We start from the raw sequence: 24916 nt of genomic DNA, 5'->3' as shown, positions 1-24916 counted from the left end.
CAGGGCACCCACTTGGGGCTGCACCGGGAATGCAGAAGCAGTTTTTGAGCATGGACTGACTGCTGGAGGGGGCCGGGAGAGAAATGTTAACTGGCTGAAGAGAGACACATGGCTGTGTAAACAGTGGGGGGCCAGGGCCTGTGCAAGAGCCGTTCAGCCCAGGGCCGAAAGTGGCCTGGCTGCGCCGCTGTCAGCTGTTCCTCCTTCCCTGCAGGAATGATGCTCGGGGGAGGCTGTGGCAAGGAGCTGGCACACTGGATTGTGCATGGGCGTCCCGAGAAGGACATGTACGGCTACGACATCAGGTGAGCAACTTCACACTGTGGCTCCCGAGAGGCGCAAGTGGTAAAGCTGCCGGGGGGGGGGGGGGAGGCGTTGTCCTGGCAACAAAGGGCTGGAGGGGCCTGCATGTTCTGCTCCTTTCTCTGAGAGATGCTCACGGCCCCTTTATCTCTTCGGGCGTTCCTTGTGCTTCCAGCCTGTGTTGGTCACCAGCCAGCAGAAAGCATCATGAGAAGGACCTCTGAATGGGTCCTTCCTGTTGGAGAGGCTCTTGGGGGCCACATCTCACCAGTGGGCGGAGCTGGAGGCCAAGGGGGCGGGGGCAAAACCTCCAGCATATATTAGCTTCAAGAAGTATTTCAATCTTTTGAATGGGGAGAAACTGCACAGAAGCTAGGAAACCGCCCCGCTATCCGTGTTGGTGGAAAGGGGGCGTGGCCTCCTGGGGAATGCCAGAGGGCTGGAATGGGCATCCAGGCCCCCCTGGTTCCGCACCCTTGCCTGCCCTGCAGCCCCCCGTTCACAAAGACAACACCAGAGCACGGCTTTGGAGGTGCCACTGTCAGGCCATCTCCATTTCACGCAGCTGTCTGTGTGTGTATGGGGGGGTTGCTTGGGTGTGGATGGAGGCCCACAGAAACCCTAGCAGGCCAGCCCTCCTGCTTGGAAGAACCAAAAGCCTACTTGGGATGGGAGGTGGGGGGGGCGAAGGCATGGCTGGCGAGAGGCAGAGCGCCACAAGGCTGTCCGTCTTCCATTCATCGTAACAGAAACGTGCTGCGGACCTGGCAAATTTGTCGCTGGCCTCTTCTGTTGCACGGTCAGGAAAGAGGTTCTTTCGACCGCCTTTGCAAGCACGTCGTGTTTTTGACGTGTGCTTCGATCTGGGGAGTGCTGCAAAGCGAAGAATGTCTGCGGCTGGTTTCCACCCCTTATTTTCTCAGACTTGGGGCTGAGTGAGTCACTGTCCCCAAGCCAAGTCTGCATTCGCTTGAAGAAATAGGGTTTGTAATTTCTGTGGATTCTTCCTATTTTGGGATCTTTGGCCATAATAATAAGAAAGCCTGGCCTGGGCAAAGCTCATCTGTAATTTGTTTGAGGGAAGAATGGTACATCTGAAGAAAGTGGGGTCCTTGGTTCCAAAACTCACTTTTTGCTTGGAGAAAGGGGGAGACTCTCAACCCCATAAAGGGTATGCTGACCTTTTCACGGTGGAGAAACACAGCTGTGACATCATGGTCACAATGGCCTGGTTCACACATAACAACAACCCAGAGTATGGGGTTGAGTATGGGTTATTGTAGAATTGTGGGTTCTTGTTAGCTGCAAACCCTGCACTATGGTTTAACCATGGGCTGTTAACCATAAACTACCCAGAGTTCACAACCTAGTAACAAACCATGACTTCTCTTCCTGGGTAGTTTGTGCTTAACAACCCATAGTTAAACCATAATGCAGGGTTTGCACATAAGAACAACCCATACACAACCTATACCCTGCGTTATCGTTACGTGTAAACCAGGCCAGTGAGTTCTGAACCAACTGGCTGAGCCTGCTACCGGGGAAAAGGAAGAAGAAAACTCCAGATGCTGGGGAAAGATGTTAATATAAGCCCAACGCATTTCAGGGAATCCTTTGGGGTGCTGTATATAACACATAAAAGAAATAAGATAATCGGAAGAGGAGAAATGAAACACAATCAAATGAACTACAATCTCTTGCTGAGCAGAACTAAAACAAAATTATACCAACTTGTTAAAAGATTCAAAATATTTCAACCTGTAAATCAAGAGATTATAGTGCCAAACAAAATTTCTGTAGGAAGCTAACAGTGTAAAAACATCTGCACAAAACAAACTTCATTTAAAAGACAAAATATCTAAAAGTAAAACAAACCCAAACAAGATTAAAAGACAAGCCACTTAAGAATGAAACAGCCCATAAAAGGTAAGAACTACCACACACACAGTTATTGTGTCTGAGCAGCCATCATGTACACATACACAACATATAAAACATGTCTTTTTCAACAGTGATTGTTTTGCACATATGTTTTACATCATTCATCGCTACAGAAGCTTTTTCTTGCATTATAATCTCTTGTTCAGTCTCTTAACTTACAGGCTTAAATACGTCGAGTCTTTTAAAAAATAAAAATCCTGAAAGCACCTTCCAGAAAAGTAGCTTCTAGGATCAGGAGCAAGCTGACTGGCCAAATGCGTGCTTAACACTATCCTTTTATTTGAAATTGTCAGCCCCCATGCACCAGAGGAAGAGGCACCCCCCAGCAGCCCCATAGTCAAACCCCCAAGAGGCAGAAGGAAGCAGGGTCAACCTGGCCGAGGGCTCCCTTCTTCCTATGCTGGCCTCCCTGTGGAGCTCACTTGGACTGTGGAGCTCACTTGGACATGGCTGTGGCCCTGTCTCCAAATTTGAAAATCACAACATTGGCAAAGTGCAGCCATCCGTTAGACATGCAAAGCATGGCTAAGGAGGTGCCCTAGCTCAGTAGCAGAGCCCCCGCTTTGCATGCAGAAGGCCCCAGGTTTGATCCCCGGCATCTCCAGGTAGGGTGTGGGAATAATCCTGCCTGGAACTGGAGAGCCACTGCCAGTCACTGTGATGCTGAGCCACATGGACCAAGGGTCTGGCTCAGTATAAGGCAGCTTCCGATGTTCAGCACAGTTGGAGAGGCAGGGAGGATGCAGTTGCTCAGGGTGTGGGCCTACAGGCTTTTAAAATCTGGCTGTGGTAGCCACTGGGGAGCAGATGGCCACAGCTCCTTCGCACAACTGCTGAGATGCAGAAGAGCACCACTGGTTCATTCTCTTCCTGCCCCCTGGCTCCAGAAGAAAAACAGCATGCGCACACATGGCGCAGCTGTGCAGACTGGAGCAGCCCTGGGAACACCTCGTAAGGAAGCAAGTGTCACATTCTGTGCAGGCGTGCGGCCCGGCCCAGAAGACGCAGGGGACCTAGACATATATTTGGGGCACACGCCTCCAGTGCCCCGCCCCCCCGCTGCCTGCATTGCTTTATGTCTGTCTTCACCTGCCTTCACGGAGGGAGAGCAAACATCCCTCACCCTCCTGGATCTGGAGGCAGAGAGTGGTGTCACCATAACTCAAAGTATGATTTGTGTTGTGCCGTGCTGTTCCGCTGTAAAAGGAACAGTGCGTTCTCAGGCTGCCAGCACTGGAGCACCTCAGTGTCAAAACCTGCCAAAAGGCTCCCCTGTTCTGCTGCTGTGGGATTCTTCTCTGGAAAGGCGTCTCGGCCCCCAAGGGGTTGTGTGTCTGCCTAACCATGTCTCCCATCATTAGTCTCTTTAAGGGAGTCTGCAGCCCTGCTCTGGGAACTGCCATCTATCGGTTGACCAAGCTCAAGCTCGGCAGTCGGTAGAAAGGGCCCCTTCCCGCTGTGTGGCGAGCGGCTCGAAGATCTCCGTGGGGAGAGCGATGCGTGTGGGCACCTTGAGGCACTCCCTCTTGCAGGACAGCGGATAGCCAAGAGCGTTCTGGGGGGTGCTTCAGGGTGGTGCTGGGACAGCACAAGAAGGCCGAGGTGCTGGGCGGAGGCGCTCCTCTTTCTTCCCCCGACTGGATGAGGGGAGGGGGCCAGGGTGGTCTCAGTGCGTGGCAGCAACACCGTTCCACTGCTGGAACTGGAGTGGAACAGGAGGCAGAAAGCAAACGTTGCTCCCTGCAGGAGATCCTCTGGCTTCCCCAGACGTCTGGCAGGAACAGGAAGGCCCCCAGCCCGTGCGTCCAGTTTGCCTTGGCTGTTGCCTCTCCCTTCATCTTCAGTTTTGGAGCCTGTGGGGCGACCAGGGTGGCCCTCTCTCTCCCTGAAGGGGTCCCGTTGTCTTTGGCTCTTCCAGGAGGTTTCACCACTCCCTCACTGGCAACAACCGCTGGATCCGGGAGCGCAGCCATGAGTCGTACGCAAAAAACTACTCCATCGTCTTTCCATACGACGAGCCCCTTGCGGGACGCAACATGAGGAAGGACCCGCTCCATGAGGTGAGGCCCAACACTTAGATGAGAAACTCTGGGTGGCTCAGGGGGCATTCAGTGGAAAGGAAGTCGGGGATTTGGGTGAGATGTAGAATCATAGAATAGTAGGGTTGGAAGGTTACAGTCTTCTGTAACTTGAGCCCATTATTCTGCGTCCTGCATTCTGGGATGATTGAGAAGAGATTGTGGCCTTCCTCTCTGTGACAACCTTTCAAGTACTTGAAGAGCGCTATCCTATCTCCCCTCAGTCTACTATCACAGAATAGTAGGGTTGGTGTCAAGGGCTCCTTGGAGGCCTCTCTCAGTCTAATCCAGTAGCCAAGTCCAGACACAGACAAAGGGATTCCTTTCAAAGCTTTATTCTTCTTTTACAACTTAACGACTATAACATTTGCAACTAGATCTGAGCAGCACAGTACCTATGCCCCAAGTTGGAACAGTTGGTCCCCGTTTGAAGGGGAATTACTGGCAGACCCCTGAACTTCAGGACTAGGGAGAGTCCCTCCCCTTTTCCCTTGGATCCTCTGGGCGCAGCCGTTGTTTGCGCGCCAACCGGGCACTACGCCTCCTTTCCGCGCCCTCCATCTGGCGCTGCTCTCTGCGTCGCGCGTCCACCAAGTCTGCTATCCGCGCTCCGTTACTCCCTGGACTGCTATCTAAGCTAGGAATGCTGGTGGGAGGAATCTCCGTCAGCTGTTGGCCCTGAGAAAGAGGAGCGCGCTCCCCTCACAGGAGCGACTGCTCTTCTTCAGAATCAGAACTACTCTGGGATTCTATGGGCTCAGTGTCCACCCTGACAGTTAGAAGGGGCCTATAAGACCATCAAGCCCAACTCCTTGCTCAGTGCAGGAATCTTAAGTCAAAGCATCCCTGACAGGTGGCTGTCCAGCCTCGTCTTGAACGCCTCCAGGGTGGGAGAGCCCACCACCTCCCCAGGGAATTGGTTCCATTGTCATATTGCTCTAACAGTCAGGAAGTTTTTCCTGATGTTCAGCCGGAATCTGGCTTCCTGTCACTTGAGCCCATTTTTCTGTGTCCTGCACCCTGGGATGATCGAGAAGAGATGCTGGCCTTCCTCTCTGGGACAGCCTTTCAAGTCCTTGAAGAGCGCTATCCTGTCTCCTCTCAGTCCTCTCTTCTCAAGGCTCAACATGCCCAGTCCTTTCAGTTTCTCCTCACAGGGCTTTGTTTCCAGTCCCCTGATCATCTTCGTTGCCCTCCTCTGAACCCTCCCCAGTCTGTCTGCCAGGATTTGAACCAGGAACCCCTTGCATTGCTGGTTCCAGGCTTTGGAGGGCCCTTGGGCAAGACACCCTCTGTGGGCCCCCTCCGTCAAGGAGTCCGCCTTCTCACCGCCATGGTCACCAACTGCTCTTGCTCCTCCTCCTCTTCCCCGTCATGGCTCCCACTTGCTTGGCAGGCAGAGAGCCAGGGAGCAAGCTGGCCGCGGCGTCTTCTGTTCCTCACCACCCCCACCGTCGCCTGGCCAGAGCGACAGGCAGGCGAACCAGCAGGTTACGGTGGGGAAGAGAGGAGGAGCAACTCCAGGGCATCCTTGTCAGTGGGCCCCCACTGGGGTGTGGGCCCTCAGCAGGTGCCCCACAGGCCGGCCTTTGATGCCAGCTCGGGGCCAGAGGTATATTTTCCTGCACAACCCAGCCTGCTTGCAGATCCTGGTACTTGGAGCCCAGCCTTCCCTGCTTATGGAACACTGCTAGCTCAGAGCCTCTGGCTTACAGCTTTCAGCATCGGCCATAGTGCTGTGTAGCACTCTTTGCATGGTCAGGGACACTCCCGTCCAGTCAAGCATTTGCCAGGTCACAGTTCCCACCTGCCCACGGTTCCCAGCCCAGGAGTGCTGGCCTCATCTTGCCTGAGAAGGCCAGTGGTAGCATCCGAGGATGTGGGCTCAGCACGTCCTGCCCTCCCCCCAGGCCCTGGGACCAGCGTTGCTGGGCAGCTGCCTGCCGCACGTGGACTGCAGAGGGGCAGGATCGTGCCTCTCAGCTGGACGGGCCTGCCCTGGTGGGGGAAGTGGGCTGCCTAGGCTCTATTCTTGAGCCATCAAGGGCGCCTCATAATCCATCCGAAATACCACAGCCGCTTTGCTTTAAACTAAACCTCCTCCTCAAAAGGGTTCGGCAGCAAGGGAGAAGAAAAGAGAAACTCAGAAAAAGCAGGGAAATGCAACATGACTGCTGAGCTGAAATGGAGGGGGGATGCTTTTCACAAATATTTCTCCCCCTCTGGCAAAATCCCTCCCCCCATTTTGGCAATTGCTCACAGCCCCTTCCGAAAGGGTGGAAACCTGTTTGCAAGGGGGTGCTCGTCCTGGGAAGGAAGTGCACAGTCCTGTTGCCATGGCTCCGTGACTGACATCATGGTGTAGCTGAAAGACTGATAAAGGGGGCTTGCAGGAACATGGGCCCCCAAATCAAACCTCATGAAGATCTGCTACAACGTTATTGAAATCACTGCTCCCCTGTTGTCAAAGCTGAATATGAGCCAACAACGTGATGTGGCTGCAAAAAAGGCAAATGCTATTTTGGGTTGCCTTAATAGAAGCATAGCTTCCAAATCCCAGGAAGTACTAGTTCCCCTCTACTCAGCACTGCTTAGGCCTCATCTTGAGTACTGTGTCCAGTTCTGGGCACTGCAGTTTACGAAGGATGCAGACAAGCTGGAGAGGGTTCAGAGGAGGGCAATGAAGATGATCAGGGGACTGGGAAAAAAGCCCTATGAGGAGAGACTGAAAGAACTGGGCATGTTTAGCCTTGAGAAGAGAAGACTGAGGGGAGATAGGATTGCGCTCTTCAAGTACTTGAATGATTGTCACAGAGAGGAAGGCCAGGATCTCTTCTCCATCATCCCAAAGTGCAGGACACAGCCAGATTCCATCTGAACATCAGGAAAAACTTCCTGACTGGTAGAGGAATATGACAATGGAACCAATTCCCTTGGGAGGTGGGGGGCTCTCCCACCCTGGAGGCATTCAAGATGAAGCTGGACAGCCATCTGTTAGGGATGCTTTGACTTGGATTCCTGCATTGAGCAGGGGGTTGGACTCAATGGCCTTGTAGGCCCCTTCCAACCCTACTGTTCTGTGATTCTAAATGGTGGGTCAGAACGGTTGTGTTCCTTCCATTTGAAAAACATGTCCAGAAGGTCTCTGCTTGGGCAGGAAGGAGCAGTTTCAGTTTGCAGCAGAAGCCTGTATGCATGGTTGGGCCTGCATAATTTGGGGGGCCAGAACAATCCTGGGCTTAGGGTGGATAACTTGTGGCCGTCCAGATGTTTGGACCTACAACTCCCATGATCCCCCACCATTGGCTGTACTGCTGAGCACTGATGGAATTTGTAGGCCAAAACATTGGGAGGCTCAGAAGCGATCTGCCCCTGCCCTAGAGGGACCATCCTGAGCCCTGAATTGCATGTACCGATTTGAGCTAAGCAGACAATTTCTTGGCTCTAGGCCTCCAGTTTTAGAGGAATGCTGGTTCTCTGTCATTTTAATGCCCCCTTCTCTCCTCTCGCCCCACTTCCCTTGACAGGAGCTTCTGCAGCAGGGCTGTGTCTTCCAGGAGAGGCATGGGTGGGAGAGGCCAGGCTGGTTTCATCCACGGGGCGAAGCACCGGTAAGCATCCTGGGTGCTCCTTGCTCAGCTCCTAGAATATAGCATCAATAAGATGCTGTCGGGGCCTGCATACACCCAGAGCAGGAGCCTCCGCTAAAGCAGGTTTCAGTTGTCTGTGAAATGACTGGCAAGAAGTGCACACACTGGAAAAAGTGCATGCAACATGCCCGTACTTGGAGAAATGCATCTGCATTCCCATGCAGACCTTTTGCTTCATTCACAAACTGGTGCTGGAACGGGCTGAAGCAAATGTCCTTTCGGGGGAAATGAGAAATGGAGTGAAGCTGAAATGGAGAGGTTCTCCCATCCTGTGTCCTTTGCAGGTTTTGGATTATGACTATTATGGTGCATATGGCCAACCCCCCCACGGAGACTATGCCTACAACCAGTTGCTCTCGGACGAGTACACTTTTGATTTCCCACCCCACCACACAATTGTGAGTAGGACATGTTCTGAGAGTGATGCACTGGCTGAAAACCAAGGTCCCGGGACCACAGGCACCACAGACCTGTCTGGGTGGAAAGGCGGCCCGAAAAGCATCCAGATAAAGAACTTTAGCCTTATCAGCTGGGTTGGGACTGCACTTGATGTGGTATAGTCCTGTGATGGTGGAATGGACTTGACCACTTAGGCTATAAGCAGGGGGATCACATTTTTGAGCACCCTCCTTGCAGTGGGGAGAAGAAGTTCCTGGGGCACTGTGCCCGGCCACGGCAGCGATGCTGCCCCGTACAGAGTCAGGCCTCTGATCCACTGTGGGGCATGTGGGCCCCAAGCACCCTGCCCCTCCGGATTTTTATTTTGTTTCTTAAGAGATTTTTAATTTAAAAAATGAACAGGGCGGCAGGCACCCCGCGGGACGAAGGGCTGCCCTCCGGCACCATCTGTATTTGACTTCCGGAGGGTGGCTTTGTGTTCTGGAGCTTGAGCAGTGAGACCCGGGACCGAGGTTCCAGAGGAGCGCGGCCATGGCAGCTTGCTCACCCGACTTTGTCACCTGGGTGCCGCTCATTTGCTGCCCTCACCCTGGCAGCTTGCCTGAGACATCTTTTGTTCTGGGAAAAGACTGTGCTGGGCAAGGGGCTCGTGGCAGCTGGGAGCAAGAGGTTCCTGAGCCCACCTTCCTTGTCATCAGAGGAGCCCACCAGGTTCTGCCCCTTCCCAAGAAGGGTTGATTCCAGGGAGCGGCGTGGGCCCCTCTGTGAACTCAGCCTCAACACTGAAAGCAGGTGGGTGCATCCAGAAATGCTGCCCACCCGGATAGGGCCGCCCCCTCAGCTGGCTTTCATGGGGTGGGAGCTCTCCACAAGCTCGCCCCAGTGCCCTCCACCAGCAGGAAGATGTTTGAGGCCCCACTGCCGTTTGGCCTGGTGCCGCTTCCGTTTGAAAGAGTTCTGCAAAGAATGTCCTTCTTTTTTTAAAAGATATTTACCCCTCCCCGCTCCAGCATGGATCCCAGATCTTTTCCTCTCTTCTGCCTTCGCCTCCCGCTCCCTCCTCGAGCATGCCTCGATTCCCCCTGTCCCTGGCAAAGGAGGCTGTGGGGCCGGTGCACCCTTCACCCCGTCTGTCTGTTCTTTGAATCTGTAGATCAGGAACGAATGCTTAACCTGCCGGAACGCACTGGCCGTGTTTGACATGTCTTACTTTGGCAAGTTTTACCTTGTCGGCACCGAGGCCAGGAAGGCGGCCGACTGGCTGTTTACGGCGGATGTGAGCAAACCGCCAGGTACTCTCTCCGCCTGCTCATTTCCAGGGGCGCCGGATCAGAGCTGCCAGTCTGAGCCGGGCTTTCTCCTGAGCACGAACGTCCCTCCCAGAAAATGCTAGGCTTAGAGAAGGCTCCCGCCATTCAAACCAGGGGCCTGCTTAAAACAAAGGCCTCTTGCCCCGAGGGGGGGGGGGAGGGCGACCACAAGAAGCCCTCAAGGCTGCCGCTGCCTCCGTTTTTACTTGCACCCAGATGGCAGTGCTCCGGGACCAGGGGGACGCCCCTCCCTCCTTCTGGGGATGGCCCTTTGAGCTCCTGCTTTTAGGAAAGGGGCGTGTGGATCCCATTCAGGCCCCCTTCCCAAAGTGAACACTGAGTGAGGGTGGCCCTGAGGCCAGCCTCTGGAAACCGGGCCCCCTTCTAAACTTGCTCTGTCTTCTGGGGTCCCCCAAGCAAGAGATGCCACTTTGGTGGCTGAGGGAGTGAAAAATGAATGTGTGAAGTGGCCTTATTCTGTGTGAGAGCAGGACCCAGCCGGCTGTGGCACTCTGGGGACTTGCAAAACGGTTTCTTTCCAGGTTCCCTCCCTGGCAGAACCCCACATGTACGTGTGTGTGTGTGTGTGTGTGTGATCACAGCAGCAAATCTGCATCCAAGCACTTCCTCATCTAACATAACCTTGTTTTAGCTCATTCTTATCTCAGCTAAATGGAGACAGATTAGCGATCAGGACAATTGAGAGAAACCTTAATGGCATCCCATCCCGTCCCCCCACCCCGCCCCTTTGCCCTCAAACGCTGCTCTTAACAAATGATCTGCTGATCAATTGTGATCCTTCTCCCTCTGTCTCCAGGGGCAACCACCTACACGTGCATGCTAAATAAGCATGGGGGAGTCGAGAGCGATCTGACAGTCAGCCCGATTGAGCCCAGCACCCAGGACTCAGCACTGGCACCAGCATTTGAAGGTAAAAGGAAGGCAGGCAGGCAGGCAGGCAGGCAGGAAGACATTTCCCTGATCCCTGTTGATTTTAAAGTCATGAAATTATGGCCAGCAGAGGTAGGCAACCGGGTGCCCTCCAGATGGACTACAGCTCCCATAAGCCCCAGCCAGCAGGGCCAGTGGCCAGGCATTATGGGAGCTGTAGTCCAAAACATCTGGGTGCCTACCCCTCTGCAAAATAGTGCCTTTGAAGAGAGCTGCAGCCCAAGTGAAGCTCTAAGGAGAGACAGGAGCTGGGTGGCCAGTTCCAGAAATGAAACCTTTTGGCCCATGGGCAGCATCTGGGGTGGGGCTGGTGTAGAGCCTGGGACAGACCCTGGCAGTTTGGGAGGAGTTTAGGGATGGAGCTTCGAGCAAATGTTGTCTATTCACCTAAAGTTTCCAACTGTAAAAAAAAAGAACTGGGAAGAATCAACCCAGACTTCTCTCTTGGTTTGCCTGCAGTTTCCCCCAAAGCAAGAAGTAACACCCAGTCCGTGTGTTTTCTGTTCAGTTGGCATTCCCCAGGAGCATTGGCAAATGGCCATGGATTTGTAGCCTTCGGGTAAGAATCCAGCACTGAGTGCAGCACCTGAGAGCAAGGTGCTGTCCTGCGGTGGCTGAGACAGGCTCTGCCTTAAGGCAAATCCATGTAGCAGGAGGTCAGAACCAGGGCATTGCCAGCCCAAGGGAAAGGGGCACTGCAAAAGCAGCGTCTTATCAGGAGTCCAGGGCTCAGCAGCACAAGAACTCAATCCAAAGACAAGCACAGTTTCAAGATACTGGGAGCTGAAAGAAAGGTCACTCCAGCAAGCAGCAGGCCTCAATTGAGGGCTTATAAGCCTGAGCATCCAGAGTCTTGCCCAGGACTCAGCTGCAGCACATCAGAGGCTTCTGGAAGAAGTCCTCCTCATGAGGAGGGCCCTACTCATGAGGAGTCCTTTACTCACAGGGAGCCTTCCTTTGCAAATGGGCACTCCTTCCCACAGGAGTTGTTCCGGCTTGCCTCTTGAGACACAAATGTTCTTGGGGCCTAGGTGGTCACTCAGCCTCCATCTCAGAGGTGAAATCCACACCTCTTGCAGGGATGGGCCCACAGCCCACCCCCACAAGTCCTGGTCTGCCGCCCAGTCTCCTGGCAATGGCTGCTCCTCGGTGGCGGTCTCGGGAGCTCCAGCACCCCCTCTGAAGAGGTTTCCTAATTGGCTTGTCCTTCCATGAGAAGAGGACTAGCCAGCTCAGGCCAGATGGCTTTCGTGGAAAGGGGAAGTCGGTTGGAGATAAAATCAGTGTCTGTTTAGGGGGGGTTCTCGCCAGGGTCCCCAAATCCCAGGCACTCTAGATGGCTGTGTTGGTCTGTATTGAAATCCAGGCGTTTGTCGCCACACATGCTGTAAGCATTCTGCACATTTGCCCATGCTCAAGTGGTGAAGAGGGGGGTGCTCCAGAAGACGGCGTAATCCTGGCCCTCCTTTCCCCCAGTCTGGACCTGACCAGGCTACGTGTGGCCCCAAAGAGCCAGCGCCATGTAGCGGCTGTAGGGCCCTGCCTTCAAACCCTTGGCCTTGCCCACCTTCCTGTACACAAATGGGGCCATTTCCAGACCGGCAGCGTGAGCACGCCGCCGACGTCCCCTCCTGTTGCTCCTGCCGCCAGCGGGCATCTGGGTATTGACAGCAGCCTCTGTAATTGCCGGACGGTGCCTGCGTCGCTGCTGGCGGGGGGGAGGGCGAGTGCAGCGCCTGTGGCGAGACACCTGCGTGGCCGCCTCCTCGCCCGCCCCACCATCTTTGCCCATCCGCTGCTGCAGCCCAGTTGATTGGTGCTCTGTCTTCGAGGCCCCGGTGCAAACCAGCCAGGTGGTGACTGAGGTTCCGCCAGATGTTTCTGTTCCAGCAGGCTCCGAGGGGCAGCCAAGACCTCTCGCATGGCCTTTATTTGGCACAGCAGAGGACCGTTAGAAAAGGATCGGGGCAATCAGCCAGTGAGTGGATTCGTGCAGTTGCGAGTGCTGTAGCTGGAGGCCGCCCTGGCCTGGCCTGAAAGTGCCAGGCGAGTCCAGCTGGATCAGAGCAACGATGGGCGGAGTCTAGTGCTGGTCGAGGGGAACGACGGAATCGCCCGGCGGGGCTGGGGGAATGGCCCAGTCCCCTCTCGTCTCCCACCGCACAGCCTGCTGGGGTGGCTGCGGCGTGCTCACGGGGTGGTCTTCCAGCAGGGCTGGTGGAATGCCCCGCTGCCGCTGGTGTGGAGAACTGGAGCTCGGCCTCCGCTGGACAGGGTGGCCACCCCCGGGAAGAGCAGGTTTGCCGCTGGGGGTGCCCCTGGTTCAGCTGTGTCGCCAGAGGCCTCGGTGGCCCCGAGTCCCCTGACCAAGCTTGAGGGGTTAGCCAGTTGTGCCCGTTCCTGGGCAGGCAGTCTGGCCGCAGTGCTCCATGCAGTAACACATTGAACAGGCGGCTGCCCACGGAGGAAACGGCTCGGGCACTTCGACGGGAGCAGAGCACCGCTGGCAGGATTCTGACTGGCACAGCTCGGCTTGTTCAGATGGCCCCAGCCAGAAAGGGCTGGCGCTTTGCTTCCCTGCTTTTGGAGCGACTGATCTTGTTGAGGGGCAGGGGGTAAACCCGTAGTCACGTGAGAGTAGAACAGGACCCTGCTTTGCCCTCGGCTGGACTTGCAGGCACGAGGGGCACGACCTGAGCTTCCTTAGGGAAGCATTTGCGGGGTGGGCGCCTTTGCAGAACACGGGCGGCTTGGATCGTATTTCTCTCCAGGTAAGCGGCCTTCCTCGACCTGGGGCCCCCAGCAGTGTTGGGCTGCAGCTCCCAGAATGCCTCAGCCAGCAGCACAATGCCTCGCACAACCCACTCTTGGCCCCAGGGCCAAATTCCACTTGGAGAAGCCCCTGGGGGCTGCAGTCCAGTGGTGGGCAGGGTGGAGCCAGCCCATACCAGCCAATCACAGTGCAAAGCTCCTGCTGCCAGTCGCTCGTCTGTAGGGGAGGGTGAGAGCCCGTATGGGGCAGGGGTTAGAGTGCTGGACTCTGGAGACCCGGGCTCTAGTCCCCCACTCTGCTGGGAAGCGTACTGGGCGACTTGGGCCAGTCACTCTCAGCCTCACCTACCTCACAGGGTTGTTGTGAGGATAAAAGGAGGAGGAGGAGGAGTGTATAAGCTGACTTGAGTTCCTTGCAAGAGGGAAAAGGGTGGGGTAGAAATGTAATAATAAAAATAAATATTAATATTAATTTCAACCTCTTAGGAGAGGCGGTGGTGGTAGAAATGCACCAAAGCTGGGGAACCACGAAGTGACAGGCACTTGGGGGGAAGGGCGTGGCTGGAGCCTCCCGGGGAACCTCAGAGAGGTGGATTGGGCCCTGGGCCCGAGGCTCTCCACCCTGACCCCCGAGATGCTGTGGGGAGCCCCTAGTAAGGCAGGTTCTCTTTCTGCCAGAGGGACCCTCCCTAGGCTGCCAGGACATGCAGGCGCTGGCGGACAGGGTGGTGGGCCCCCTCTGCAACATTCCCTGGCTTCTTTCCCAGGGGGCGGCTACTACCTCGCTGTCGGGGGGGCCGTGGCACAGCACAACTGGTCCCACATTGCCACCGCTCTGCAGGACAGCAAGCTCCAGTGCCGGCTGATTGACCGATCAGAGGAGCTGGGAATGATCAGCATTCAGGGACCCTCCAGGTGAGAGGAACAGGTGGGGGGGATGTGGATGGTTGCAGGGGGTCGTTCTTAGTCCATGCAGGAAGAAGCGAGGATGCTGTGGGTGAATTTGGCCCAAAAGAGAGCCGGGGTGGAGCGGGTGGAGCATTGAACTGGGACAGAGGGGACCTGGATTCGAGTCCCCGCCCAGCCATGAAGCGCTCTGGCTGACTTTGGGGTTGTCAGCCTAACCTACCTCACAGGGTTGTTGTGAGGATAAAATGGGGAGAAGGAGGACCATGTGAGCCAACATGGGTTCCTTGCAAAAGGGGAAAAGTTGGGATATAAATATAATACATAAATAAACGCTGCCACATTTAACTCTTCTTCCGGTGAACGGCTTGTGGATGTTAGAAGGATTTTAGTGAGTTTGGGGAAATGTATCTAGGTGGGGTTGGATAACTCTAGTTTAAGGATGGTCTCGGGTTCAAAGCGCCCATGACTGTGGCAGCTGCAGGGGAGCCATTTAGGGAGCCTGGGGCAGGGCCATCTCTCCCCCTCCCCCCTCCCCCTACGCACAGCCACACACGCCATGTTTCAGACCTCCTCGGCCTCTGGAGCAACGCTCTGTCTGCCTAGCGGCCTGGTGCTGCACCCTTCATGTGGTGAAAAGCAGCTTGAAAGGGTGTTGAACCTCAGGCCCACGGGTTCGAATGTGGCTCTCTGGGGTTCCCCAGGTGGCTGTGATCCCATCTGGTCCTCCTAATAGCCACGGGATGGAAGGGGGCAAAACAGCCCCTCCAGTAGGCAAACAGCCAGGGGGCTCTGGGCACACCTGAGAGTATTGAGAGGGTGTCGTGGGTGCTCTCACCAAATGGTGTCACGGGGGAGGGCTTGCCCCTTTGTAAAGAATTTCGGAGCTCCCGAAAGGAGGAGTTTTGGCTCAGAAATGTGGCTGCTAATAGCAGCACCAGAGCAGCGGCCTTTTCTCCCCCTCTCGGCCGATCACCGGGGGGGGGGGGGGGACACAGGTATCCCAGCTCCCTGTCGTAAAGCCCCCGGAGACAGCAGCCTCCGAAGGACGGCCCTCCCCGTGTGCCCTGTCATGACCCCGTTCACATTCATGCACCTCGAGAGATGTCCCCAGAGAGCCCAAATCCGGTGCGATGGGATGTCACGGCTCCAAAGCTCTGTGTTTCCTTGAGGGCTGCGTCTCCGCAGTGCTGCACCTTGACGGCACAGTGTTTGACGGCAGGCGAAGCGCTGCCGGGCAGATCTAGGGGGGCTTGCCTTCATTAGCCTTGTGGAGGCGTCGTTTTCATTGTACTGCCCCGCGGCGGCGTGAGCGGCATCCTTTCCCCCGCCTGCTCCCGAGGGATGCTCGCGGGCTTGTCGGACTTCCTTCGTGGGTGCCGGTGACAGGCTGCAGAGGTAACCTCCAGCACTTGTCACTTTTCTGTGCTGGCTGATTCCGGAAGAATCCGAAAGCCTTTCTGACATGTTTAGAAGAACTACAGTGCTCGACTTCAAGAGAGAGGCAGGAGCAGCTGAGGGTGTCAGCGTTAAAGGGGGGAACCCATCCCAAACGCCGAGCTGTGTTCTGACTCAGGGGTGCTGAGCCTCTTTTAACCCGCGGGCCGAATTCCGTTAGGGAGAAGCCCTCGGAGGCTGCATCCCAGTGGTGGGTGGAGCTGCAGGGAAAGGGGCAGGGCCCCAAATGCAATAAACACGATGTTTTAGCTTAAAGCAGTTACTGCCGGTAACGAAGCTTTAGGAGACACCTTTTGACTTTTTAGAAGGGGGCGGGAACATGCAAAAGCCAGGAAACCACTAGTGATTGGTGGCCGGCGGAGGGGTGTGGCCACCTGTAGGACTCCAGTGGGCCAGACTGGAATCCCAGGTGAGCCAGAGTTGGCCCGCCATCCTGAGGTCCCACAGCCCTGGTTTACCGCACCCTTCCTATGGGCAAGTGGTCCTGCCAGGCTGTGGTGGGGATGTGTAGGGGTTGTCCTTGGGTCCCCAAGTTCTCATCAGGGCCATTCTCCTTCCCGACAGCCGCACCGTCCTGCAGGAAGTGCTGGACACAGATCTCGGCAACGAGGCCTTCCCGTTCTCCACGCACAAGCTGGTGAAGGCTGCAGGCTGCACGGTAGGTGTCAGTGTGGCTGCACGGGGTTCTGACAGGCCCACTGCTAGAGGGAAAAGCCGTGAGAAGGGGAGAGGAGAGCAGGCAAACCCTGGCACCAGTTCTTCAAGTCATAGTGGAAATCGACAAGTTTGGGGGATTAAAAGAGGCCAGATAAAATAAGGGTTCAGTCCCATGCATGTTTAGACAGAGAAAAGTCCCACAACCCCCAGCCCAGATTGCGCCGTAAGCACGTCAAGAAATGACAGTGTGAACATAAAATCTGTTCCTTAAAAAAGGGACTCGAGGCGGTTCAGAGGCCTTAGGAGAGGCAGCCCGCTGAATGGCTCCTTGCTCGCAAGGCACTGCTCGGTGTGGTGGCTCTGGGGTTGGCTGGAGCTCTGGCCAGGAGGTGCGCAGGCTTCATCCTCGGGTCCAGGAACACGCCGTCTGTTCGCCTTCGTACTTGTGTTTCCAGGAGAGATAAACGGTTTTGTTGCCAAGCAGATGTGGGACAGAGCAGGAGAGAACACGCACACCAGTCTCGGGCCTTGTCAGAGGAGCCTCAGCAGATAAAGAACCTCAGATGAACCACCGAGGGGTCAACCATGACCTCAGCTGTCCAGTATGCAAACCCCTGGACACAGGCCCAAGAAATTAGCGAGACATCCGCGTGTGTCATTTGGCAGGGCTGGGGGTGCTTGGACGAGGCATGTGAGTGTGCAGAAAGGGCTTCTTCCTGGAGGCTTAATGGAACTGGTCCACAGAGTCTGGGAAGGGAATTCTCGCACAGCGAAGGCAGTCAGTGCAAAAGATCCGGGGGTGGGGGGGCTCTTTCGCTTTTCTTTGTATGAGTGCATGTTTCTCTCCCAAGTAACGGCATTCTCTCACTGTCCAACACCATCTGACGCTCCCTTCTTGATCGTGGCTGTCCTGGAGAGCAGGATTGGTGAACATGTGGCATCCATGCACCATTGGACTGCAACTCCCATCAGCCCCGATCAGCGTGGTCAATGGTGAGAGACGATGGAATTTGCAGTCCAGTGGCATCTGGAGGACCTTCATGTTCCCCACCGCTGCTTTTGGGATTAAAGATTTTCTGGAGGTGGAGAGGACAGTGAATTCCAGCAATAACTGGATGTTTCTGCGGGATTTTCTAGGCCCGTAGCAACTTTTGTGGATGCGACATGCATGCTTCAGAGTGTCAGAGACCCCCTGAAAAGTCTTTGGCCACACCGGTGCATCCTGCAAACAGAAAGGGGGGGCAGAGGTTTTTTTGTCAGCCTAGAGATCCCACCATAGGTAGAGCTGCACCTGTTGAATTTCTGCCTACCACCAAGCTGTTAGAGGGGAGAGCGGGCAGCCCTAGTGAGGGCAGGCCATAATAGTCAGTGGGCTGGAGAGATACAAGTGGGGCACGTGCTAAGCTCCCTGGCCCCAAAGCAATTCTCCGAAGACACAGCCAAGATGAGAGTGATGGGAGTAGAATGCCCTCCCTCGAGGAGCGATTGCCCCAGCAACAATGGAGCAGAAAATAGAAAAGGTACTGTGGGTTTATTTCTGGGCTCCCTGACAATGGAAGTGCGCACTGGGAGCTGTCATGGTGCCAGTGGTGGCGCAGCAGCGCACAGAAGGTTGACAGTGCACACAGATTTGCAGGGCAGGGAGTGGGAAAACAGGCCCCTGTGGGAAGTTGCCACAATCGAGGGAGGGATGGCAGGCATTTTGCCACATCCCTTAAGGCTGGAGAGTGCTCCGGAGATGGACCTCACCTGGCACAGGGGCCAGGCAGCCTGGCCGCCTAAGATGGAGTGGTGCCTTTGGGTGACCTGGGCAAATGAGGCTGCTCTGCAGGGGTGGTTTCGAGGGTCGGCATGGTTGGGCAGCTGCCCAGGGCCCATACCCCAGCCGAGGCCCCCTGACCAGGGCCCCCTGGCGTCGCTCCTCCTCTTCCCCCTGTGCAGCCCTCTTGTTCCCCTGCCCAGGCAACGGCGGTGGTGAAAAGGAGGAGCAGGACATGCCACAGCCCCTTGGCTCCCTGGCTCTCTGCCTGCCCAGCAAGCCAGCAGGGAAAATGGAGCAAACGGGGCAGGAGCGCCTTGAGAGAAGGGGCCCGTGGAGGGCCTCCCGAAACCCAGCGCGGGCACTGCTGCTCTGCCCATCCCGGACTGCCCGCTCTGCCTTGCAGCTGCTCTCCTGGGTTACTGGCAGAGGCTCTGCTGAGGTCCTTTGTGCTGGACTGAGGCTGCCTTTTTCTGTGTGGGAAGCCTAGGCTCCCCCACCAACATGTGGATGCCACAATTACAGGGGAGCAGGAGGGCGGAGGGGCACCTGGTCCCGCTTCCCGGGAGCCAGGGCACAGCACCCCACAATGTGACGCCACAGGCTGCATCCCCCTCCACGCTTCCAGACACCAAACCCTTCAGACTGAAACTGCACATCCGTTCCCATCCGCCTTCCTGAGCGTCCTTAGCTACTGACTGTGCTCCAGTACGTGGCAGGTGTTTGAGGCTCACAAAAGCCCTTGTCGTTCCGGGGTTTCCCTGCTCCCCCCTGCTCTTTAGGCTGGGCCCCCTCCCCTCCTGCTGGCCCTCCCCCATTCTGGCCAAGGAGGGAACGACAGATGTGCAGCGGGCCCCTTGGCCGCCTGAAGCCATGAGGAGGGCTTTCTGCTGCCTTTTCCAGCTCAGCAGAGCCATGGATTCTGCCAGCTTCACTCCAGGCCCAGCAACTGACCTCAGGGGTCGAGGCCTGGAGCCTGGTGTGGCCAAGGCCCCTGCCTGCCACTTTCCACGGACCAGGTAGCATACTGAAGGAAAAGCGACACATTTCTCTCATTGATTTTTTGGAGTAAGCAAGAAAGCTGCTGAAGGCGGGAGGCTATGTGGGGGCGCTCAAAGAGATTTGGAGGGGGCCTTTCCAAAATCCGCCTGCTTTCTGTGTGAAGTGTCAGCTGAGGGACGCCGCACATGCCCAAGTAAAGCTGGGAACTGACACTCCCCGCCACGTCCCGCTGCGTGCCCTGCTCTTAAGAAATGGATTTAGATCCCTCTTCTTCCCGCATTTGAGCCATGACTATTTCATCTGGCTCATCTAGATTAATGTGCGGTGCCATGTTAAATGGCGCTCTCCGGAGGAGGTGCAGAATGAGCCGAGGTGGCGGCTCCACCCCGCCCCGAGCGCTCACAGAGGAGGGGTCGTCACGCAGCAGATGTGCGCTGCAGACCGGCAGCGTGCCAGTGCAATTGTCAGCATGTCGTTGTGCTGCAGAGGCCCAGTGGGACACAGAGGCTGTGAAGGGCATCTGCTCTTTTACAGTTCAGGGGAAGCCACACGGCTGGAGGAGCAACGAAAGAGGCAGGACGGACCGCAGTCGCCTACTGCGTGCCCTGTGTATCAGCACGAGCCCTCTGGAAACGCACCCTCCCACATCTCCAGCACTGGCCCCTGCTCACAGAAGGGCATGGCCAAAGCTAGCCCCAGATGGGCACCGGGAATGCCAGAGAGAAAATGAATCCGTGGACGAAAACCCTTCTTGAGGCGTAGGCCTCATTGGAGTGTTTGAGGAACTTAGATAGGAGAGTTTCCTGCCAATGTGTTTGTTACATCCATTTCTTTTTATTTTCCACCTTGAGAATAGAGTATGTAGCAATCACATCTCCAGTGGCATACTATGATTACAGCATATTAAATATGCTTGTGATTTAAGCTCAGATGAAGATTCTCTTTCCTAGAAAAAAGTCTGCACTTGTAGACTACGTTCTCTGCCCTTTCACAAACCTCATTAGCTGAGTAAATTTCACCATATTTATTTTTGGTGGAACCTACTTGTGTAATATGGATGAGCAAGGGAAGCGAATATAATTTTAAAATGCTTGAAGGTCTTCAGGGGCCTGGACAACACTCCTAAAAAGAAGGATCAAGCTTCCAACACCTTCCCACCCCCTGTCTTAGGAGCAAAGGGAACTGCCTTTGACTGAGTTGGACCCTTGGTCTATCGGGCCCAGAACTGGCAGCACTGACGGGCAGCAAAGGATCTCCAGGCTTTCAGGCAGGGGGTTTTCCAGCTGTGCCTGCCAATACCGGGGATCAAGCTAGGGACCTTCTGCATGCAAAGCAGGGGCTCTACCACTGAGCTACACTTCTCTCCCCCTTTCTGCTGCCCTCTCTCCAGCCCAGCCACTTGCCAGTCAAAGAAAAGATTTGCTTTCCTCCACTTTCCCCTTCCCTCTCTCCAAAAGCGTGATTGGTGCAGGGGACTCTGGTTTGCTTCCCAGGGCTCCTGCTCTTGGAAGGACTCCTCTGCCTTGCACAGCAGCTATTCTGCACAACATCACCAGCTGCAGGAAGCAGTGCAGGGTCCTCCGTGAGTGGCCGTTCTTCCAAAGGCTCCTGCAGTCGCAAGAGCCCTTCAAAGAGCTCCGACGAAGAGAGCACCCTGCGTGCACATGGGTAGAGCAGAGGGTGGTGGGAGAGGCAAAGGGAGGTGGAAAGCACACATCTTCCTGTTGACTCTCCTCTTGCTGCTGCTCTCCTTGATCAGCAGTTGACCAGGGAAGGGAAGGAGTGTGGGTCTGGGAGGGGAAGTTCATGTTGGCGCTCCCTCCTAATCAGATTCTTCCCTGCTCTCACGGTTTGCCTGCCAGGTCCGTGCCATGAGGCTGTCATTTGTGGGAGAGATGGGCTGGGAGCTTCACGTGCCCAAAGAGCATTGCGTGAGGGTCTACCGGTCGGTCATGGAGGTAGGGGCCAGGCACGGCATCGCCAATGCCGGCTACCGGGCCATCGACTCACTCAGCATCGAAAAAGGTGCGTTGGGAAGGACTGACGTCTCCTTGCGAAGGAGACAGTCGGCCAGCGTTGTGTATATTGTCCAGGGAAACAAACCGAACTTGAACCTGGACTAAAAACTGGAACAAACCTTGATTTGTTTTTTCCTGAACCAGAAAAGAAAAGAAAGTCTGTGTTGAACTGGAAGTAGAGCGCAGCGGCAAAAAAACAAAACCAATTAAAGGCAGGTTCCTGGCCAAATGTGGTCCACTGAGGGTGGACACTTTTGTATATTGCCAAAAAAGAGAACACCAATGAGCGAAACATTTGCATGCGCAAATGTATATACAGAGGAGCAAGTCTAGAGAGAACAACTATAATTTAAATGGAAATACATCTCACCCAAGCAGGGAAGACTGGGGCCAGGTGACCCCATACGTGCCTGCCATCCAGGTGCCACTTCAGGGCCCCGGCCTGCTCCCCCTCTTCATAGTTAGAACCATAGAATCATAGAGTAGTAGGGTTGGAAGGGGCCTACAAGGCCATTGAGTCCAACCCCCTGCTCAATGCAGGAATCCAAGTCAGAGCATCCCTGACAGATGGCTGTCCAGCCTCGTCTTGAACCCCTCCAGTGTGGGAGAGCCCACCACCTCCCTAGGTCATTGGTTCCATTGTCATATTTCTCTAACCGTCAGGAAGCTTTTCCTGACGTTCAGCCAGAATCTGGCTTCCTGTCACTTGAGCCCATTATTCCGTGTCCTGCACTCTGGGCTGATAGAGAAGAGATCCTGCCCTTCCCCTCTGTGACAACCTTTCAAGTACTTGAAGAGCACTATCATATCTCCCCTCAGTCTTCTCAAGGCTAAACATGCCCAGTTCTTTCAGTCTCTTTTCATAGGGCTTTGTTTCCAGTCCCCTAATCGTCTTCGTTGCCCTCCTCTGAACCCTCTCCAGTTTGTCTGCATCCTTCTTAAAGTGTGGCGCCCAGAACTGGACACAGGACTCCAGATGAGGCCTAACCAGTGCTGAGTAGAGGGGAACTAGTACTTCCCGGGATTTGGAAGCTATGCTTCTATTAATGCAGCCCAAAAGAGCATTTGCCTTTTTTGCAGCCACATCACATTGTTGGCTCATATTCAGCTTATGATCGACAACAATTCCAAGATCCTTCTCGCTTGTAGCGTTGTTGAGCCACGTATCCCCCATCTTATAACTGCATTTGGTTTCTTTTTCCGAGGTGCAGAACTTGGCATTTATCCCGATTAAATATCATTCTGCTGTTTTCTGCCCAGCGCTCCAGTTTATCCAGATCACTTTGAATTTTGTTTCTGTCTTCCAAAGTATTAGCTATCCCACCCAATGTTGTGTCATCTGCAAATTGGATCAGCATTCCCTGCGCCGCCTCCTCCAAGTCCTTCATAAAAATGTTGAAGAGCACTGGGCCCAGGACTGAGCCCTGCGGTACCTCACTCGTTACCTCTCCCCAGTTGGAGAAGGTCCAATTGATAAGCACTCTTTGAGTCCAATTCTGTAGCAACTGTGGATCCACCAGATCGTTGTTTCATCAAGCCCACTTTGAGCTAGTTTGCTCATCAAGATATCATGGGGCACTTTGTCCAAAGCTTTGCTGAAGTCGAGGTATATGATGTCCACAGCATTCCCACAGTCCACAAGGGAGGTTACATGATCAAAAAATGAGATCAGATTTGTCTGGTAGGATTTGTTCTTGACAAATCCATGTTGGCTTCGAGTAATCACTGCATTTTCAAGGTGCTTACATGGATTGCTTTATAATCTGCAGTTCAGTTCTTTGGCTTTAAACCAGACTAGACTGGGCCCCTCTTCAAATAGAGGATGGTCCTCTGTAAAGTAAGACCCCTGGCCACCCTAGGTCCACTCACTAGCTCCACCAGAACTTGGGAGAGGGCCTTCTCCGTGGCGACATACCAGGGAGGCTCGCCTGGCACAGACATGGTTGTCCTTTTGACACCAGCTGAAGACCTTTTTATTGTCCAGGTTCAAGTCTGGTTTGTTCTCCTGGTTTTTTTGCTTTTGCACAACTGTTTTCTGTTGCTTTTTTTATTCTGTGCTGTTTTAACTGCTTTAGACTGTATGTCTCTGCTCTATTTTTTACTTCATCGTTTTAACTTGTATTTGTGAACTGACCAGAAAACATTTTGTTGATGGGTGATACAGAAATGTTGGGTTGGATCCAAAGGTAGCCACCCTTAGCGTAGACCCATTAAAATCAATCGGACTTCAGTTAGTCACGATCAACTTCTGCTCCATGGATTTCAGTGGGTCTGCTGTATGTATGACTAACTCTGGATCCAACTTGTAGTAAATAATGAAGTAAATATTATTTCTAAAACGTCTATGCAGCCTTTCACAATATATAACATTTCCAAGGCACAATCACAATAATATGCAATCACTACAAAAACATTATGAAAATACATTGATATCTAAAAATAATAGAAGTAAAAGACCAGCAGAGTAAAATGCTTCAGACCACCCCTCCTCACGCAAGCTCCAGCACACAAAGCAATCATAATTTGAAATTAGCCTGCCCTTTTAAACAAAAAGCAGATTGAAATTAAAAATAGTCTTTGGGCCCACTTACCAGCACCGCAAGGGTGGGCAGTGTTCCCATGTGATTCCACTTTGGACTCCAGCCTCTAACATTTCTAAAATCCCGCTTGTATTCCTGACTCATTTGCCCAGATAATGCGGGACAATCCCATCCCTCTAAAAGTTGTAACACCTGCCACTTGGATCACACCACGCCTTCTGAATGGCCACATACCCCGTCTGTACAGATGGATCCCAAATATGGGCAGCTGCATCTGAGGGATGCAGAATGCCCCAAGAGCCAAACAAATGGGGAGGAAAATCAAAATCGGGCCAGAACTGGGGCTACATTTGTTGTCACACTTTTGTCCCACAAATGGCAGAGACTGCAAACTTGGACAGGCAAGCTCTGTGCCCTCCTTTCTTTCTGTGCCTGAGGCCTGGCACTTTGACTGCTTCCTTATTCCCTACACTAGCGGTGATCTGGGAGCAAAGCTGTCGCTGAAATTAATATCCCTGCCTCAGAAATAGGAGCTTCACGTACTCAAAACGCTCATCTCCAGTTACAACTTCAGGTTACAGGCACTGGCATGCGGACCTTCGTTCAGATGACAGCCCCCTAGAAGCTGGCTTGGCCTTCACGTGCAAACTCAAATCGGACATCCCCTTTCTTGGGCGGGAAGCCACAGAGGCCCGGAAGGCGGCCGGAATCTTCCGCCGGCTGGCCTGCTTCACCATCGATGAGTAAGTAGCATGCAGTGGGCGTACCGTTGTTCAGACTTTCCGATGGGACTGGTGTTGTCGTTAATCCCCAGAAGGCCTCTCTAGATGCTGAAACTAATTTGCTCCCATTCAGCGTCCTCTACGGATTTTGATGTCAAATATTCTCCCGATATTTGCAGAAAATTTGTATATTTATAATATTTCATTTCAGGGTTCGATATTTGACAGTATTTGATAGTTGACACATCATGGTATTTAGCAATTCAGTTTATTTAAAAGTTGGCATGCAATGGTGTTTAATTTCTGACAATATTTGAAAGCTATTTAGCATTGACTGTATTTGTTATCGGAGGTGCAGTTAAGAATGTAAGAAAAGCTCTGGGGCTGGATCAGACCCAGGGTCCATCTAGTCCAGCGTTTTGTTAACATAGGGGCCAACCAGCTGCCCAT

At 54.2% G+C, this 24916-nt stretch overlaps 2 protein-coding genes across 7 annotated transcripts in view; one reads left to right on the top strand and one right to left on the bottom strand.

Annotated features, from left to right (window-relative positions):
- The window catches only part of SARDH (sarcosine dehydrogenase), a 102537-nt gene that overhangs the window by 25876 nt on the left and 51745 nt on the right, over positions 1 to 24916 (top strand). For all 6 annotated transcript variants that reach the window (XR_014785878.1, XR_014785879.1, XR_014785880.1 and 3 more), the window contains exons 10-19: positions 215 to 305; positions 4163 to 4304; positions 7850 to 7933; positions 8257 to 8370; positions 9525 to 9663; positions 10499 to 10612; positions 14172 to 14319; positions 16333 to 16426; positions 21049 to 21211; positions 24319 to 24487. Coding sequence is in view for 3 of the 6 variants with exons in the window: in XM_084820899.1 (XP_084677025.1) it covers positions 215 to 305; positions 4163 to 4304; positions 7850 to 7933; positions 8257 to 8370; positions 9525 to 9663; positions 10499 to 10612; positions 14172 to 14319; positions 16333 to 16426; positions 21049 to 21211; positions 24319 to 24487 (1258 nt within the window). In the remaining 3 variants the exon portion in view is untranslated. The remainder of the gene's footprint in view (positions 1 to 214; positions 306 to 4162; positions 4305 to 7849; positions 7934 to 8256; positions 8371 to 9524; positions 9664 to 10498; positions 10613 to 14171; positions 14320 to 16332; positions 16427 to 21048; positions 21212 to 24318; positions 24488 to 24916) is intronic.
- Positions 16526 to 24916, bottom strand: part of DBH (dopamine beta-hydroxylase) — a 45964-nt gene continuing 37573 nt past the window's right edge. Inside the window, exon 13 of the mRNA XM_084820902.1 lies at positions 16526 to 17647. Within this exon, the coding sequence (XP_084677028.1) occupies positions 17150 to 17647 (498 nt within the window). The 3' untranslated portion in view covers positions 16526 to 17149. The remainder of the gene's footprint in view (positions 17648 to 24916) is intronic.

The sequence above is a fragment of the Heloderma suspectum genome, chromosome 14 (genome assembly GCF_057233095.1).
Source record: "Heloderma suspectum isolate Gila_16-S chromosome 14, 16-S_ref, whole genome shotgun sequence".
In the NCBI taxonomy this organism is placed as follows: Eukaryota; Metazoa; Chordata; class Lepidosauria; order Squamata; family Helodermatidae; genus Heloderma; species Heloderma suspectum.
Note: the sequence above shows the minus strand (reverse complement) of the source record. Positions and strands in the feature narration are given on the sequence as shown.